The following is a 15,964-nucleotide window of genomic DNA, read 5'->3' as shown; positions in this document are numbered from 1 at the left end:
GCCCCCCCCCCCCCCCCCCCGCCCACTTCCCCCTCGAGTTCCACTCGAGTCGATTCACGCTGTTTTCCGCAGCTGATCTACCCCTTAACCTTGCAGAGCAGCACATTGGGCACTGCTCCAGGAACTTTTCAATCATTTTTTGTAAAAGAGACTTCTTGCTTGAAATTTAGAAAGAAAAAGCACAGTGAAAACAACCATGATTTATTAGCCTGCTGTTTAAAAACTCAACTTCAATGTGTCAACTAGGTACCAAACAATCATAAGCCCGACTACTACAGATGTCCAAGCAATGTAGTTCCATGCAGAAGCAAAACACTTTTGATTTTGCGTGGTTCTGCTTGGGCTAAAAGCAATCTGCAAAGTAAAAAGGAAAGAAACCACAACAGCCTTCTTGTCATGACAGGGTACAAATTTCTTTTTTTGAATGGTCACTTGGGAGAGTGGAGAAGACAATAGCGTCCATTTGGCGTACAGATGATACTGAGTTCTGAAGTACGACTTAGCAGTAAACTCTGGTGTTTACTTAATGGTCGAGTTGGATCATCATCAAACCTATGCAGTACAAGGCCAAAAAATGGTAGTTCTTCCTGAACCATGCACTGTCTGGAAAAGAAAAACAAGAAACTTTGCATCACCATTGTGCAACCATTTTATTTTGACACAAATAATTTTTCTGTAATACATCCATTTTCTGCTAGAAAAAAAGAAAGCAATTAATTTGTTATCATGCAACCTGCATGTTTTAGTCACATGTTCGCAATAAGTTTGCTGGCATAACAAGCTGGCCTTGATGAGTTTTATATCAGAATAGAGAAGACACACAGAGGCTTCATTTCATTCTCTATGCCTTTGAATTTTGTACGATACTTTAAGTGCCTTCCATGACTAAACAGAGAGAAAATGCATGCAACAACAAATAAGAGGTACAATGGCCACGCCAGACCTTCAATCTTGCAAACCAAACCTGTGTGTGACAAGTGCGGCAAGTTGAGCGAGTTGGTAAAGTTGCGTGGTGATGAATAAACAGTGCACCATAATGATGTAGACTAATCAGCACCTGTTACATGTTTTCTTTGTCTATCTTTATTGTGCGGTGTTTATCCGTCATCATGCAACCTGTGCAGCTTCATGCTACTGTCAGGTTGATGACAGTTGTTCGCTTTCATGAAACTTCTTCTACCTTGGGGATTACTACAGAACTGATTTGCCAAACATGACTCTTGCAAGAATTTTTCTACCATAAGACAATACATGTTATTCATAGTTATGTCTCAGAAATTGATAAGAACAATTACATTTTTTGTGTTAGCACATCTATACTGAAACCATGGGAGTACAATGCACACAACCTACTGAAAAAAGAAAAGGGTAAAAAAAGTATGCCTTATAATAGATCCTATGCAAGCTTTCCTGCTTTGGCAGCACTTATGCTACTGTGTTTTTATGCAAGAGCAAACAAGATAAAAATTTACCTGAGTAATAAAAGGAGCCTTATGGCACATGTTGGAGTAAAGAAGCCTTTCCAGTTGGCCATAAAGAGCCGGGACACCTCTGTGCTTGGCCCAGGGAAGTGGTAGTTGCTAACAAACTGCTCCCTTGCATCCTTATGATCCCTACATAGAATAAGATACCAAGTATCGCCATCAAATCACATCCCCTATCTTTATATCCAAGATGCCTTTTTTTCTTCTTACTGCCCCAAACACAGAACAATTCTGCATTTATGGTTGGGCTGTGCGGATAGGTGGAAACAGCTCAGCAATAAATTGCACAATCAGTTGACTAATTAACAAAAGTTGATATATGAATATTCAAACTGCTGATATTACAGCATCAGCTTATGTATAATAGACTTGAAGCATATGGTTCTCAAACATAGATTCTTTCTGCAAGATACTTATGACACAGGCTTCCCCAAGATATAAATGCTGAATGCAAGTAGCATACAAGTTGGTATGAAAAGATGACATCTTCATGAAACCAGACTCTTGCCAGATTCAGTTCCTCAGTGAGCATACTAGCGCAGAAAGCACTAAGCCCACTCTAACTAGTGTGCCAAGGGTCAGCGGTGTAGCCAGGAATTATTTTCGGGGGAGGGGGATGTGGAAGGCGGGTGTTGTTGCACGCCATTTTACGCCAGGTATACCTCGTACAGATAAATTTCTAAGGGTAGGAGGGCAATGCCAGGGTTTTCTTTCATTTTGAACCTGCATAATTACCAGAAATACTGTGAATGCTTATGTGAAGGTGCTTCATGGTCAGCCTTGCTTACTCAAAATTAACCAGAAATGAAGTATCACAGTTGCAAATAGAATAAAGCAAAATGAAGCAAGTGCATTAGCAGCACCTAAAGTATTAGATGAACACCTTTCTAATAATTATAACCTGCTGTTGAACTTAAGCAATAGCTTTCTTCCACATTCCTCTCGGTATGCATGCCAGGTGCCTATGCGACACCTGCAAATTCCTTCCTTTGTCACACAAAGAACCACTGAGCGCGACACCATCTGCTCTTTACTAGAAGACAATGATTGTGATATTTTCGCGCTCACAGAAACTTGGTTGTACCCTGCAATCACAAATAACAAGGTTCTTGCCAATAGTAAATGCTACAACATATATCGCAAAGATCGCATTGACAAAAGAGGTGGCGGTGTCCTTGGTGTAAAAAATACGCTCACTTCGACGCGCTAAATCTTGACTCGACTCTTGAAATCATCTGGATAGTCTGTGTGACTAAATACACTAAAATCCTAATTGGGACTTGCTATCGTCCGCCTGATTATTCTAGCAATACCTTTGTACACGAACTTCGCATTAATGCCAAAGATCTTTGTCCCACAGATGCAATTTATCTATTCAGAGACCTTAATGTACCGCTAATTGATTGGATCAATTTATCGTCACCATGTAGCCTTTAAACAGAATTCATCAACTTACCCTTAGACCTGTTTAACCTGACAAACGCTCCGAAAACACTCAAGACAGTGTCTTGCCAAAAAAACTTTAGTGACCATAATTTAATTGAGGTAACATTGAACTTGCCTCCACCATTCACAGGAATATTAAAAAAGAAAATGCGGGACTACAACAAAGCCGACTATAACAAAATGAATGTAGAGCTCGAAACATTTTTAAATCTAGTTTTACTACCGTCTTTCGACAATCAGTCTGTAAATGAAAACTGCGTGCTTTTGAGAGATAAAATGTCCTCGCTCATTAACCAATGTATACCAATTATCACAATTTCTAACGATAAATCAAACCCTTGGTTCACCAAATCCCTCTGTAAACAAAGAAACAGGAAAAAATGTTTGTACTGTAATGCGAAGCACGCTGGTACATCTTCTGCTTGAGAACATTACAAAGAATGCTTGACCAGTTATTGTTCTGCAATATGCAATGCCAAAGATTTCCACAATTATTTGCCGTCCCTTTTGCAAAATAATCCAAAGAAATTCTGGCGCTTCATATCCCCTGACCAAGGCACAAACAAGTTATCATTACTGGATGAAAACAACCTATCTCTCTCTGATTCCGAGTGTTGTTCTACATTTAATGTGTTTTTCTCATCTGTATTCACTCGGGAAGATCATTCCGATGTGCCATATGACCCTGAGCACAACTATAGTCCGATACAAGTCAAGTGAAATGCAGCTTTTCCTCGTCAAAGGACCCCCTTCCAGCCAATGGTGTCGCTGTGTCAACCTGACATCGCGGCCGACATCACGTTTCTGTCGCGCCGTGGTCGTGAAAAAAAAAAAAAAAAAACCAAAGACGTCGCGGCCGACGACACGTTTCTTTCGTGCCGGGGAAAAAAAAAAAAAAAAACGCGTGTTATTCCGTGCTTACGTACTTTTATCAAAATGGCCGCCTCCGTTGTTCGCGTCGACCCATCGACGTCGTCATCAGTGAGATCATGCTCTCTCAAGCTCACTTTAGTGCCGTTCAGTCATATCCCAAGGTGAAATCTGTGAAAAGCCTCATTTGTGTGTAGCGAGCAGTGTTTTTAACACACTCGGTAACGACGATCGCTCTGGCATTTCGTCTTCTGCGCCACCGCTCGGCACCATCAGGAAACAGCCGCCGCTGCAGTTTTGCAGTTTACTGGAATTCAACTCACTGCTCCAATTGAAGAGTAAGCCCTTACACCTCATGTGTAGTAATGGGCAAATAAAGAATTTGAGCTAAGATTTTATTTTCGATCAAAATAAATGCGTCGTTCGGAACTACTTATGCATGTGGTTGCACTCAGAGAGACAACAGCGCTACTCGTAGGTGTAAGGCGGTCGGCCGCGACGTCATGTTCACGCAGAGACACCATTGGCTGGAAGGGGGTCCTTTGACGGGGAAAAGCCGCATTTCTCTTGACTTGTATCGGACTATACATGCAGCCCATTAAAATCATAGTGGATGGTATCACATTTCAAATTAGGCAGCTTAAGGCATCTTTATCGGCCTGTATCGATGATATTAATTCCAAAATACTAAAAAATACCGTTTTCATATCTAGCACAGTATTATACCACATCTTTCGACAGTCATTGTCATCTGGACAACTGCCAGACGACTGGATGATTGTTAAAATAATACCCATTTTTAAATCCGGAAATAAGAATTTACCTGAAAACTACCGTCCAATATCACTCCCATGCATCTGCTGTAATCTTCTTGAGCATATACAGTGTAGACCGCTTATAACGTAAGTCGCCGGAGTCGCGAATATCCGCACTATAAGCGGTACCGCACTATAACCGAAGCAACAATTTTCAAGGCCTGCACATATGCAAAACATGTGCACCGAGCCGCCACGCGTATGCGACAGTCAAGGAATGCAGCTAGAACATTTGCATTCAATTACAGTTGAATCTCGTTAATTCGAACCAAATCATGCGGCAGCGCCTCCGACCGGCATTGCTCCGGCACCGCCATAGAGTAAAAGCTTAGGAGAGACTCCTCAATGTCGCGCGCGAACAAAACAAAAAAATAAAGGAAAAAAAAAACGCGGCGGAAATTTCACCTTCTCTCAAATGGCAAGGTCGCCGATTCTGCGTTACGCCGGAACATGCGTGTACGCGCCGACGTCTCAGCCACGCTACCGTAGCCACGCGTAAAAAATGGCAGTGAACCCTTCTTTCTCCTTTATGCTTCCTCTACTTTCTAGTCACGGGTTGACCTTGCACGCTGCGGCTACGGCGCAGAGGGAAGCAGCGGCCAACGTAGCTGCCCACGCCGGCAAAAGCCCGCTTCCCGATGATGGCAGAAAACGAAACTTCGGGGAACTGGCGCCGGGCCGGCTGGAGGGGCGGCGCCTGCACGGCGGCGGGCGCGCACGGTGACAGTTGAAGGTGAGGGAGCTACGAGGGAGGGCGAGGGGAGCCACCGAAGCGGCGGAGTTGCCGAGGCGAAATCCGCTTCCCTGCCGCCCTCCTCCCTCACATTCCACGGTCTCCACGTGCGCCCTTCGCCGTGCTGTGCCGGCGCCGCCCGCTCCCTGAAGTTTCGTTTACTGCCGTTGTCGTGAAGCGAGCGTCGGATGGCGTTGGCAGTTTCGTGGCCCTCACTGGCCATTCGTTCGCACCACGTGCCCTTCTCCTCCACTTCGTCTCTCTTTCTTCCTCGAGCAATCCTTGGGGCGCCCGTTTGAGGCGAGCGTTCACCGTCTCCGCTGACTTCCGTACTCCCAGGCAGCCGCACTGTAACCGGTATTTCGTTTCCCGCAACTGCACTATAAGCGATACGTATATACATGGAGTGCTATGGGAAAATTAACGGGAGTCTGTAAAGACCGCACTATATCCGGTCCTGCACTATAAGCGGTTACGTTATAAGTGGTCTATACTGTAATCGCCTCCCACTATTACAATCACCTGGAGACTAGCAAATTCTTTCCAAATCAGCACGGATTCAGGAAGGGCATGTGATGCGAAACGCCGCTACTGAAATTGACCATAGACCTTCATTCCAACATGAACAATGGCCTACAGGCCGATTCCATATTTCTTGATTTTTTGCCAAAGCTTTCGATCGTGTCGCCCATTGCCGCCTTATTTCTAAATTATCTGCCCTTCGATTAGAGTCCTTCACTTTATCATGGTTTCGGAATTTCCTTTCACTTCGCAAGCAGTTCACGACCGGTTAATAATTCTTCCTCTCACTCTTCCCATGTCTTTTCTGGCATTCCACAGGGCAATTGGGGTTCTAGGCCCAATTATTTTCTTGATCGATATAAATGACCTGCCAAATAACATATCATAAAGTATTAGAATCTTTGCTATGACTGCATGTTATATAGAGCAATAAACAGTCCTGATGACCACCTGATCCTTCAAGACGATCTCAACATTATCTCTAACTGGTGTAGCAGCTGGCTCATGACCCTAAATACTAACAAATGTAAAATTATTTCTTTCGGATGTAAACGCGACATTTCCAATTTTTCCTACCATATACAGAGAGACAAGCTGTCCCGGGCATCATCTTATATCTTGGCGTTTACCTTACACCAGTCCTCTCCTGGTTTGATCACATCACTGTTGCCTGCGCAAAAGCCTCAAAAACTTTAGGGTATCTACGAAGCAACCTCCGTCATTGTCCCTCTAATGTTCGCAGATTATCTAACTTTCGTCCTCCAACAACTTTAATATGCCTCATCTGTTTGGTCCCCTTATGCTCATTATCAAATTAACATGCTTGAAGCAGTTCAGAACAGAGCCGTCCGTTACATTTCAAAGAACTATGACAGTCATACAATCATTCAAGTGTGACTCAGCTTAAACTCGATCATTCTCTTCAACCACTGACCATGCACCGTCGAATGTCTCTATTATGACTGTTTCACAAGTACACCTAAAGCAATAAAATAGCCTTGTTACACCTTGAACTTCCCAGACTGATTCCTCAGGACCCAAATAAAGTTCTTCATACCATACCATACCTTGAACTCCCCATTTTCACATTACGTAGGCTACATAATCACCTCAGCTTCACGCGCATCTTTGGCAACATGAACGCTTTTAACACATCCGCACTTCCACAAGCCATCCGCATGTGGAATGATCTTCCCGATGATATCGCCTCTGATAATAACCTGAATACATTTCGCCACAAACTTTAGGTACATTTTTTTTTTTTTTTGAAATAGCACTTTAACATGGTCTGATCGTTTAAGCTCTTGCTTTGTTTATTTTTCGATGTGTTGCGTTTTTTTTCTTCACTTGCACTCAAAGGCTCTTTTAGTGCTTATTTCGCAAACATAATCTATTGTGCTGCGTTTTTCTTATTTTTTGGGGGGGGTTCACTTGCATTGGAACATTGTTTCGTATTTTGCAATTTACTCTGTTGCATTGCGTTTCGATGTTAACTTACTTTGCAACCCTGTTCCATACTAGTTTGCTTGTTCTTTCTTTGTTTTAAGTAAACCCCCCTCACTCAATGCCCTTTGGGCCTGTAAGGTATTTTTAAATAAATAAATAAATAAATAAATAAATAAATAAATAAATAAATAAATAAATAAATAAATAAATGTGAATAGTGCTATATTGCTTTCCATAAGCAATATAGCCCTATAAGCAGTCCCCAGTTCCTGCTTATCCCTCGCACTTGCTTCTGGCCACCTGATGCATTCTGCCCTTTTCGGTCGTTTCAGCAGAATGTACAATAGAACATTCGGCCATGACAGGTAGCTTTCTGGGCCAACATTTTTATTTCAAGAGTCCACTGCGCATTCACAAAGTTATCAATGTGGCAGCCTGAAATCACTTGGCATAGGGAGCCTACATACACGCAACTCCGTCACTTTAGGCTAACATTTTTCCGGTCATGACCCTGTTCCTTTGCCCACGAAACAACCACACAGCATTGTTTTGAATGGCCTCTCGCTCTGGAATTTTCCACCCACGAAGCAAACACATAAGCCTGCTTTTAGGTCTCTTTCCACCCCCGGACCAATGCCCTGAGCATCTTGCTAATCACTCTTTCCGATCTCACTTTCCAAGTTTCCAAAAATGTCTCAACCACTCAGGCACTGCTTTTGGAGCCGATTCATTATTTATATAAATAATCAGTTCCAAAATCGGTGCACGAGTGGTTGAGACAATTACATCTACTGTGTGCGGGGGGGAGGGGTACACATGTTTGCTGTGTTGAAGAGCGATGGGTATGGTGTACTTTTTTTTTTTTTTTTAGTTAGATTGGCTGCCAGCATCATCAAATTGTCAATGGCATATGTTTTGTGGCATGCATGCGAGCCGACAGAAACGTTGTCGAGAGCACCCGTACATTTGGTTTATTTGGCATGCCACTTTAGTTCAGGTGCTCTATGCTTTATTTTTTCTTGCAGGGCGGGAGTTACCGGAATGAAAAGTAACTAATAACAAGACATTTATAATCCTGAAAAATGTAAACAGAAGTATACTATCTGCTACAGTTGAGAAAATTAACGAGTACTAAGTTACCAAAAAAGCGACACGTTACCTCCAACACTTGTGCAGACTGAACTGGTGAAGTTTTGCCAATTGGTTAGAACAGGGGTATTAATTCTTGCACCCAGTTATGTTCGTACCAATGTGAAAATGGCCTAGCTCTTATTTAGTAACATAGGGCCCCTACAACGAGAATGCTCTATTCTGGCAGAACACATACTAGTGCAAGCACATACAGAGCACATGCAAAAACCTTGCAAGACAGCATCTACATCAAATGCCTGATAAAATGTAAAAGGCGAGTTGAGTGTGTCTTGCCACTAACAAGCCAACTGGCGTGGAACACAATAGCTATGAAAAGGCCTGTAAAACAACTACAAGCAGCTCCGAATTTGGAACACTTAATTTGCTGAAAATCATTAGCAAACATTTACAACTGACTTTGCTAACTGGCAGTAATTGCAAAGCTTTTACAAGAAAAAAAGAGAAACAACACACCTTGAATCAACTCCACAGGCAATCGCTCCAAGCCACTCATAGATTGGGATATATGCATCTTCTCCCATATGTTCCAATGTTGTCACAGCAGTAGGCACAACCTGACAGAACTGTGTTGCTGAACAGTAGCTCGGTTTGCAAGCGATGACAGCGTGGCCACACTGGCTGAAATACCTTGCAGCAGAGGAAGGTGACAAGCTTGCATGCTCTGGCAAGGGCTCCCAGATGATTGCCACATCTTGGGCTACAAGATCGCCACACCGGTCCAGCGAAAGCAGCGTTCGCTTGTAATTGTTCTTTTCTGGGTGAAAGCACTGCTTTTGCAGATCTATCACTGAACCTATAAAAAATGTCATTCATATTTATCTTTTTTTTTTTTTCGCCCAATAAATTAATTAAACTAAAAAACAACAGTGAAGCCACAGCAACACATAGGGTGTTTCAGAATACGCGCTCTAAATTCATTAAAAGTAGGGAAAGTGAGATAATTCAGTGATTTTTTTAGGATTGCTTGTTACCGCAGTGGCTTATGCATGAAATGAGAAGGTAATATTTAGACAAGTAATTCCAAACATGCGACAAACCTTTTATTCAAGAGAGTCAGGTGATTCATTCTATTGAGCAACTTGAAGCCTGTTGTCCTAAGATGTCATTTGCCACTTTCAGACCCAAAATATGACACTAATTTCTGCAATGTAATGAATTTCAGCCAATATCCCCCAGAAAACCAAAACACTGAGGAGAGCAGCTGCAACGCTCTCAGCTGATCACCACATGTGATGCGATTGTTTTCACTTCAACACCACACGAGCAAGCATTTTTATGACGCCCGATTTCCTTGGCTTCCTCCTTGTCCAACAGTCACGTCACTTATGGACTCGTTCTATGGTTACAGCAGTTGCATTGGTAAGCAATTGAGTTCCAGTTTGCTATATGAAACTGATTTTTTTTTAAATGTGTCGGCATCTTGCAAGTCTGGAAGTGGTTATGAACTCTGTAGGATGACAGGCCTCAAGTTTCAAATTGAAATCAACTATCTGACTATTTCAGTTAAAAAGTTAGTTAGCCATGTTTATACAGTTACAGGTGTCGGATTATTTCATAATTTTCTAATACTACTATTTTTGCACATTAGACATACCTATTTATAAAATTTGTATGACGATTGTTTGTGCTTCAAGTTACCACTAACGTAACCTGGACAGGTACACAGGAACCTGGAGACTTGAGGTGATCTACAGTGGTTGAACAAAGGTGGAACCAAATGTGTCGAAAAGGGGACTTATCTCTGTCAGGGCAATGTTGAACACTTCAATTAACTAATATGTGTTACTTCCAATGCTGCGAGAACAAAAGTGCATTGTTTTTTTTTTTTTTCTTCTTTTAGAGGTCTCTTTTTTTCTTGATACGTAAGTGCTTATATTGTATTGCAATGTTTGATGCTGTGTTCATTATACTATTTTTGTTTATATTGCTGACTTTCCAATTAGCCGTTTTAATCATTATCATTTATTCATTATTTACTGGAGCCTTAAAGGCCCTCGCGGGGTATTACATTACATGAGGGCATGCCTACAGCTAAATTATACTTGCCTACCTTTTAATGTAATCAACTTAATGCAACACCGATAGGAGGTCCCCCTCCCAGTTCTACTTTGGGACCTCCTTCTATAGCACTCATCTAACAAACACTTCTGAATTTTTATGCTGTGTTAATAAACTTCAGCTACCTGTGCTTCTCACATTTCTACATCAAACAAATAACAGACATGGTTTGCTTGAACTTTAACTTCCTATATGTGCTTTTTCTCCTCTTTGATGGCCAATGAGAAAGCAGAAAGTTCAGAGTTGTGGTATTATTCATGTTTCTACACATTGAGCCTGAACAATCCCTGGCTAAATTAATTAAGTTAATTATTTAACAGTAATTGGACCACTAAGTGGTAATGGTTGTGAGTCACACTAACGTGAAGTAAGGAATAATGGAAGCACTTTCCCACGCAGGACAAAATGTGTATTACATTTTTCTTACCAAAAACACAATGCCCTTTAGAACTGCCTGAGGAACGAGAACCTTCAAGTCCTGAAACTCGAAAGACCTCTTCCTGCAGTGACAAGTGAAGTTCACCTGAAAGAATGTCATACACATCATCACTTAAAAAAAAGCTGCTGCCAAGTTTTCTCTCAAACACGCCGTGTCTTTTTGACCTTTATTAATTGGGTGTAACTAGGAAAGGCCCATAAAATGATTGATGTTTCGTTTTAGAATCACTCGTATAGCCACGTCTTCTCTCGTCACAATATCAGAAACATGCCAAGAGAGAGAGATATGCAAGTCTAATGCTGTGCCGGAGATATTAGCCTGGCTGATCGCCTGGGATGCTACTCCAAGTTGCTGGGTGCCAGCACCTGGAATAACCTGGAGAAACAAGCCAAGAATTGCCATCAGTGAATCTGGCAGCATCTCATGTCATCATTCCACACCCATGTCTGATTTTCAGTGTCTATCAAACTCCATGACACCTTATGAGACAAAGCCATCTTCAAACAGCAGTGGCCAGGAGGAGCTGGGCACATACTTAGTGAACCGATTTTTTCTCAGATCTACAAAATCAGGCACTACTTTTTTTTTTTTTTTTTCGCCTGACATGTCTATCCACAGCAGGCGCATAGTCACTGTGGCTATGCATTTATCAACTTGCAAACATCCATGACATTGCCTCATTTAAGGCACATTTAAGGTCAGGAAAAATTATGGCCTTAAATTGTACCAAATGTGTATACTGAACCAAAGCCACATATGGCAACTTTCTCAAGGCATATGGCTGCCACTGGCTAACAAATATCACCATAAGTAAACTTCAAAATGATGAAGCTTTTTTTACCAAAATGTTTTCTGCTTCAAGCACCTCAATATTTTTTTTCACAGTTCTCATATCATGAACACTAATATAGGGGATACAGCTAAAGTATGGCAAGGGTCAAAACTATACGTGTGAAATCAATTTGCACACAATTTATGCAAGCTTACTTTTCAAGTTTCTTCATCAAGAGTTTAAAATGCCGCTAACAAAGCAGAAATGTACCAGCATATATGCAAGCATTTTTGCAGAATGTAATGCAGCACGTACACCCACGATTAAACGTATAAGAACCAGGGGTTCTACGAAAAAGTTGAATGTCTTGAAAAGCTCGGACAGAAAACCTGAAACTGACGAATGTACTGCAATGGTTCCAATACCAAGTCTGAACTACAGATTTCACTATCAGGTTATATGCCTAGGCATTGAGAACATTCGGTCTTTTCACAGAATCCTTGGTCCGCATACTTTTGATCACGGGTATACCTAGCCACTTTGGTAGCAATATCGAAGGCACTTACCATCAGCTGTGACAGCCACACAATTCCCATATGAAACACTTGTGTTGATTGACAACAAGTGCAACTTCCCTGCATGGTTAGGTAAGGAAATGCAAGAAATAAGACAAAACTTGCCACGCTTGTGGCTTTCTAGACATGTTTATACAGAAATTCCTAGTCGCCTTATCAGGCACATTAAATGTTTTTACATGCCATAAATACAGTTCTATTACTATGTTGTCATATGGAACATCTGCCATGTCTTGATAGGTGAAGCAGTGTCAGACTGAGGTTCATAAGGACTAGAAAATATATTTTCTTCCTACATTTTTGTATGGGTAAAATTGGAATCTCTTGCAAGTGTGATCACTCTGCCAAATTAACACCAACAGATTCTCAATGATTACATTTAATACATTATGGTGCATGTATGTAATGCATTTAGGCAACTACTACACCATTAAGAAAAATGCACGTAGTTAATGCAGATGGTTCCGACCTATATCTGTTTCTATATAACCATGTTTACTTCACAGCCATTGCCTTTCAATGACAGCCACATAAAATTACACCAACAATCACTCAATAAAGCTTCGATCCACTTGTACAAATAGAATTGCAAATTTTGCTGATGGGCACTGTTATGTATTACATATTTATTTCACCTCGAAATTCCCAACAACAGGGGTAGTCATTAAAATAATGTTCAGACAAGTTAGTTATTTGATGACTAAAATCACTTCAAAGAGTTAAAATTAGCTGCAGTGGCAATAAGGCAGCAAGAAAATTCCAGTCTTGTGCAGTCCACCTTGCCAACACTGACATCATTTCACAGTAACACAACAACAACTGTAGCGATTGAAGTGTAGTACGATACTTTTTCATTTCTGATTTGTGTGCCTTTTGACTGTATCATGACCCAACTCCTACCTTGCCTCACAAAAGTTTTCACGAAGTCCCAGGCCACAAGTTCCTTGGCACGGATGTTACGGACAATATGGTAATCTTGAGCAGCCATTAAAGAGTGCACATCCTCAGGGATTTGAGACAGTTCTGGAAGCACCAACTGCACCTAAGCAAATAACAAATGGCTATAACAAGATAAATGTAATACACACACAATGCAAAGTGGACAGAACACATACCAATTTTCGTATTTCATCCTTTTTACTGTTGTGTTGTCTCTATTTTTATGCGACAAATTATGCACTTCTAGTGTAATAAAGCTGACACTTGTATTTTCCCCCCCCCCCCTACATCTCTTGCATAACCACAGTTTTCACATTCTGTGACCCTGCTCAAGACATTCCATTGGTGTAGAATTCCGTCACATTTTTTCTTTCAGCATGTTGGTAGCAAAAAACACTGACATGACGAGAGGCATAGAGCAGGCTCCTTGCTCCTGGGGCAGTATTCTGTAAGAGTCCAATTAGTGGACTGTCCATTTCGGTTGTCGCTGATTGGCTGCTGCTTGATGTGCAGGAAGGTGCCAGCCAGTCTCCTTCCTGCACATGAAGCAGCAGCCAATCAGCGACAGCCGAAATGGACAGTCGACTAATTGGACTCTTACAGAATACCGCCCCTGTTATTGTCAGAGTTGATGCTTTGTTGATTCTTGCCCCATATTGAACAGCCAATATTTGACAATAGCAGACTCGGCATGTTGGTACATGATGGAAGAGTAATGGCCCAAAAAAGAGACATGGACAGAGGATGTGAGACACACCAGCAAGCGTGTCTCACCGCCTCTGTCTTGTTCTTGGATTGCGCTATTGCACTTTAGCCAATATTTGCTTGCAACATACCAAATGAAGTTCAATATTTTCTAGAACGAAACAGTCGGTTCTAAAAGAAAAAAAAAAAGAGTAAAGAGAAAACATTGCTCAGGCAAGCAAGTAAACACTGGCAAAACACACACATAGCAAGGGAAAGCTAGTGCAGAACAGTCAAGACAGCACCGATTCATTTCTGAACCTGTTTAAACATAGCAATCTTGTTTTTGCGCGTAGTGCGCACAGGTCTTGTTCTTGTTGAAAATTTACCACACAAAGGAACGCCAAATACGAGCAGCCAGTCGTAATAAACAACTTGGAAACCACTTGAGCACCAGCAGACATGGACATGGTGGAATCGTACACCCTACCAACACATAGCCGTACTGATATAAGCAAAAACACCTAATCCTTTAACAACACTGAATACAATACATACAGAATGAATGAAGTTGCATCTGCGAATGGCTTCCTGCCAGCGCTCGGTGGGCTCTCCGAAGTGCGAGAGGTAAATGTCGATGTCACAGTGAAGTTGTGGAAAATCTGGCCACATGTTGCTTCAAGCACATGCGCGAGAAAAACACGCAGTAACAGTTCACACTTAGGACATGTGATACGCCAAAAACTTTACGTAGACATAAAGTACGCTTTAGGAGTGGTGCACGTAGCGAAGTAAAACTTTAACAGCATAGAATAAGGCGGTCATGTAATAACGAAGAGGGGCTTTGAAGGGGCTTTTAAGCGTCTGCTGCACCGCGGCAACTACTTCAGTTTGGATCGGCTCGGCTTGAGTTGCCAACTAGTGATGGTGGCCGTGCCGCTGGCGCCACGCTGCGCCGCTCGCACGTACCATGTTTCTAGCCGCCGCCGTTGGAACGGAGGAGGCGTTGACGGAGAAAACGCTGGGCTGGTGGTGACTAGCCTGCTGTTGGGATCGGTGGTATTATAAACGCATCACTGTTTTGATGATCCAAATATAATCTCACTATCAGGGAGGGAGCAGTCTACCTGACTGGAGCAGTATTTTTTTTTTTATTTGGGGTGTTGCTACGCTTCGCTCCACAACACCCCAACGACCGCCGCTTCGCGTCGGCGCCCGGCACCACGGCTGCCGCCGTGGCACCGGGGTTCAACCGACCGCGCTGGCAAACAGAGAGGGGGGGGGGGAAGAAGCGTGATATTAAGAAAAAAAAATTCTAGCCAGCGCGGGATTCGAACCCGCGTACGCATAATCCCGAAGCGAGCGCCGTAACCACTCAGGCATACAGCCACGCATTCATACGAACCATATGATTGCGTTCGAGCGCCCTCGGCGAAAGAAACCACCTAGAAACGCGGTACGCGCGAGCGGCGCAGCGTGGCGCCAGCGGTCGAACGCTGTATCTACTAGCAATTGGAGTGTTGCGTACCGGCCGTGCGCCGTACCACAGAACACCCACAGCCTCCTGTGATACTGGCCGTACCAAATGTAACAGGCTTTCATTTCTTTGGCGGCTGCAGGGCAACGTTTATTGTGGAAATTTGATTACTGAAATGTGATTACTTAAATCTCACCAACAATCGCTGGCAACGTGGCCAGTCTGAGCGCCTATCTGGGTGGTCCTAGGCATAGAGCATGGCGTAATTTAACCAACTCAGCCAGATATATATATATATATATATATATATATATATATATATATAGGGTCCTGCATGCATAGTTCGCTTAAGGTGTTCGAAAAAAGATTGTGCTTACCACTGCTCTGTTCTTGCTCAAATTTTGCAGAAGGATCGCATTTTGGAGTCTACGTCGTTCAGTGTAACACTCGCCACAGTTACCTGCCTGGTTTTTAAGAAAGAAGGGTAAATTTGGCTTCGTTTATGGGGATGCGAGGCGATGCCGCGACAGCGCAAGCATTAACAAGCATTAG

General features: G+C 42.4%; 1 protein-coding gene across 2 annotated transcripts; it reads right to left on the bottom strand.

Annotated features, from left to right (window-relative positions):
* Positions 1-408: 408 nt before the first annotated feature.
* Positions 409-14,840, bottom strand: LOC119433278 (ribonuclease P protein subunit p40). 2 transcript variants are annotated; one of them, XM_037700429.2, is made up of 7 exons: positions 14,494-14,840; positions 13,213-13,354; positions 12,304-12,372; positions 10,954-11,049; positions 8,922-9,261; positions 1,473-1,613; positions 409-603 (listed from the first exon to the last, which is right to left on the bottom strand). In XM_037700429.2, the coding sequence occupies exons 1-7, from the start codon at positions 14,605-14,607 to the stop codon at positions 429-431; spliced, it is 1,077 nt and encodes a 358-aa protein (XP_037556357.1). In that variant the 5' UTR covers positions 14,608-14,840; the 3' UTR covers positions 409-428. The 2 variants fall into 2 exon arrangements, with proteins under 2 accessions (XP_037556357.1, XP_049527449.1); XM_049671492.1 differs by having other exon boundaries at positions 8,922-9,165.
* Between the last annotated feature and the right edge of the window lie 1,124 nt (positions 14,841-15,964).

This window comes from Dermacentor silvarum, chromosome 1, assembly GCF_013339745.2.
Source record: "Dermacentor silvarum isolate Dsil-2018 chromosome 1, BIME_Dsil_1.4, whole genome shotgun sequence".
Taxonomy (NCBI): domain Eukaryota; kingdom Metazoa; phylum Arthropoda; class Arachnida; order Ixodida; family Ixodidae; genus Dermacentor; species Dermacentor silvarum.
This window is presented reverse-complemented; position numbering and strand designations above follow the sequence as displayed.